The sequence below is a fragment of the Triticum urartu genome, chromosome 3A (assembly GCF_056163025.1).
Source record: "Triticum urartu cultivar PI428250 chromosome 3A, HENAU_Tu73, whole genome shotgun sequence".
In the NCBI taxonomy this organism is placed as follows: domain Eukaryota; kingdom Viridiplantae; phylum Streptophyta; class Magnoliopsida; order Poales; family Poaceae; genus Triticum; species Triticum urartu.
In genome coordinates this window covers 696,763,399-696,767,197 of record NC_141875.1, presented here as the reverse complement: position 1 = coordinate 696,767,197, position 3,799 = coordinate 696,763,399, and the positions used below count along the sequence as shown (strand labels likewise).

Here is a 3,799-nt window from a genome sequence, read left to right as displayed (position 1 = left end):
TTAACCGGCAACCTCACCAATTCCATTATATCTCAGATCTTTAGATAATCGCGAGACAATTATTCGCGAGAGATTTCTGGTTATTACGTACTCGGCACCACCAAGAAGACAAAGAAACAAAGAATCTACTAACGCACGTACGCTCTAATCCCTCCCTTTAATCCTTGAATTATGTACACTTAATTCCCACTTAATCTGCACCGCACCGCACCGCACGCGAGAGGAAGGAGCGAGGAAGGCGTGGACGAAATCAATCTGTCCGCGGACGACGACGGATTGAATCCAAGAAGAGGGAGGACGGATCAGGCCATCTTGGCGGCGAAGCCGGCGGCCATCATGACCTTGAACTCGTCGAAGGAGATGAGGCCGTCGCCGTTCTTGTCGACGCCCTCGATCATGCGCCGGCACTGCTGCACCGTGGCCTTCTCGCCGAGGCCGTGGAGCACGCGCGCCAGCTCCGCGGCCGAGATGTCGCCGCTGCCGTCCGCGTCGAACACCTTGAAGGCGAGCCGCAGGTCCTCCTCGTCGTCGCCGGGCGCCGTGGCGTTGAGCGCCGCGAACTCCTCCAGGCTGATGAAGCCGTCGCCGTCCGCGTCCGCCTCAGCCATCATGCGGGTCAGCTCGTCCTCGGTGGCCGCGTGGCCCAGGCTCTCGAAGAGGGCGGCCAGCTCCGGCCGCGAGATCCGGCCGTCGCCGTTGGCGTCGAACTTGCGGAAGACCCGCTCCATCTCCTCCTCCGGCGACCGCGCCGGGGACCCGATGGCCTGCCGGCTCTCCTCCTGCTGCTCCTCCCGGGGAGGAGTCGTCGGCGGCGACGCGGAGCGCGACTTGGAGGAGGAGCGGCGGCGGAACAGGGCCGGCATCTTCATCTTGCCCATCGCCGTCGACGTCTACTTAGCGGCGCTAGCAACGAGGAAACTCTTCTTGGCTTTGGTTCGATCGATGGCGTGCTCTGCGGTGGTTGCAGGTTGGTTCCAGAGGGAGACGTGGTGTATTTATAGACAGAGGAGGAGGAGCCACCATTGGAGGGAGGAAGGAGCGGAGGAAGGTGTGCGACTAGAATCCGAGTCCAGCTAGCTGTGGATGCGTGGGCCGGGCTGGAAGTTGCGCGTGGTCTCTGACGGTGGGCCCCGTCGCGGACAGTGAGAGGGGAGGCCCGGTCCCGCACGCGTCAATTCCATCGCGGCTTACCGTATTACGCCAACGGCCGTGATGACCGTGTCCACGACTCATCCCCTTCTTGTGTTGCGGAATTCTTTTCTGATCCGCACGGCCGCACGGTAGATGCACAGGGCCAAGGTAGGTCTCTTTCGCCGCGCCGGCGAGTCACTCCCCTCTGCAACTTAACTCCGGCGAAAGTTTCAAAATGAAAAAAAGAACTGACTCCGGCGAATGTTGGTCCTCGTCTCGACCCATGACCGGCGAGCACGCTCGGTCCATGGCCGATAGTTTGCCACGCTTCATTTGTGGTTTCGTACATCGGCACATAGCCAATAGTTTCTTTTTTTTTTTGAGAAAGACATAGCCAATAGTTTGCCACGCTTCATTCGTGGCAATCCACAAACTAGATGGATAAATTAGTCAACATAAGTGCGGCAACATTTGAGAAAAATATGAGGGTAGTATGTCAATAATATTCCTTAAGAAAACATGAGATGACTTGCAGCCGCGTACGATCAAATCTGACCCCACAAATGTTCGTTTCCACAACCCAGATACCTCAATTATGAATCCTCAAATCCAAACAATTTTCTTCTTAATGAACACACATATCTCGTGTTGGTTACTTGAGAGAATAATCTGACACACTTGCGGAAAAGTTTAGTGCGAAGAAATGAACATGTTGTTACGCTTCTTGCTCGGACATTTCTAGGTACCACACGTCACATTTATTATGGTATGTTAGAGCATCTACAACCACGCATCAAAAACTGGGCCTCTCTACGGCTATGAACAATGCCCGATCATCCCTCGAATGTCCGCGTCCACATCCATATCCCCTATATCCACCCCCTGAATTCCATGCAATACATACAATGTGAATAACACAATGTAGATCGACATATACATAGTATTCACATCTAGGACCAGACATAGAAAATTTTAAATTAACAAGTTCGACATATCTACATTAAAAAATATGGTAGCAAACTAAGAGGGGATGTCGGGTACCACTGCCTCCTTGTCGGACCCTTCCCTTAGCGTCTCCGGAGGCGGAGCCATTCCCCTACCGGAGGGGATGCCAGAGAGACGTCGGGCGGCGCAGGCTTGCTCCTTGGCAAGGTGCAGGCTCTCGTCTCATCGGCGGCCTTCTTCTGAGTGAACCACTCGGACTCCTCGATGGCTAGCCGCATTGAAGTGACAACTTTGCGGCGGCGAGCGTCCATCTTAACCAAGATGAAGGACCGGTGGAGCCCTTCGTCGAGGAGCTTCTCCTACGAGTCTGAGGGCACCTGGACGGCCTTGGTCTGGTACGACCCGCATCTGGAATGGCTGGATGTGGACTTTGCCGCTCTCTGTCGGGCTTAGCGAGGCGCCCTTCCCTTCGATTGTTGTGGCGCGGACGACACATGCTGGTAGTGCGGGCACGAGCACCCACTGCCGGCCCGGGGTTGGGGAAGCAGCTTCCGAAGGGGACAACCACGAAGCTCGACAGGTCGGGGCCGAATGAGACGGGTCGACATGGTCGACTGCCCATCTTGCCCACTATCGAGGATTGGCAATGTCTAGCCGCGATCGAGGATGGGCAATGCAGAGCACGAGCTCGTCATCTTCTAGGGCTAAGCTTCCAGAGTCCTCATTCAAGAGCCCGTCCTAGTCGATGGAGCCAGATTCACTGTTGTAGTCGGGCATGCTGGAGGGAGAGCCCTTCTAGTTGCTCCTGCTAAGTATACTAGCATGAATGTATATAGCACAAAATGTTTGGCACCCAGATAGAGCGCTCGTGTAGAATTGCTCTTTCGGGCCGCAACCATTTTATGGGCTCGTCACGACGTGCTTTGCACTTGGGTCACGTGCACGCAGTCTGCACCGTAGACTCGTGAGAGCTAGCTATAGCTATAGCTCAACTGGGTGCCCAACTTTCTATTAATATCTTCCATCTGTTTACCCAAATTACTTGTCATGGTTTTAGTTGATTTAAAGTATTTTGTAATGAAGGCAGTTTTTTTTTGCGTTCTGTAATGGAGGTAGTATTGATCTGCTTGACATTTTTTGCAAATGCATTAAACTCCAACTGGCCGATCCAAACGGACGCACGATTTGACAGCTTTTTCTTCGTTTGGGTCGGCCGCACAGACACTCATGTCCGTTTTTCTAGTTGGCGCGTGCACCCAACGCTGGCCCGACCTATATTTTTGTAAACGCGGATTTAAAAAACAATCATGATCAAAGTTATAACATATTTAAACATAAAAACCGGTCAACCGCCGGCCAAAATCCACATAAACATAAAAACAATCATGTCTGGATGTGGCCTCCGCCGCTCTCTGCCGGGCGCAGCGAGGCTCCCTTGCCTCCGATTGCGGTGACGCAGACGACACGTGCTTGGTAGTGCGTGCACGAGCATCCACCGCCGGCCCGGGGTGGGGGGGGGGGGTGGGGAGCAGCTTCCGAAGGGGGCGACCACGAAGCACGACAAGTCAGGGCCGAGTGGACGAGTCGACATGGTCGACCGCACAGCTTGCCCGCTGGGCCACCGGGGATAGCATGGTGCTCAAGCTTCTGCCGTTGTCCAGCCGTGATCGAGGATGGGCAATGCAGAGCACGAGCTCGTCATCTTCTAGGGCTAAGCTTCCAG

At 54.5% G+C, this 3,799-nt stretch overlaps 1 protein-coding gene across 1 annotated transcript; it reads right to left on the bottom strand.

Moving 5' to 3' along the window:
- Window positions 1–983, bottom strand: LOC125546045 (putative calcium-binding protein CML10). Its single transcript, XM_048710166.2, has one exon. The coding sequence runs from the start codon at window positions 876–878 to the stop codon at window positions 303–305; it is 576 nt and encodes a 191-aa protein (XP_048566123.1). The 5' UTR covers window positions 879–983; the 3' UTR covers window positions 1–302.
- Window positions 984–3,799: the final 2,816 nt, after the last annotated feature.

Bases quoted from the DNA above. Each gene is read 5' to 3' on its own strand.
- LOC125546045 (XM_048710166.2), bottom strand. From the start codon at position 878: ATGGGCAAGATGAAGATGCCGGCCCTGTTCCGCCGCCGCTCCTCCTCC.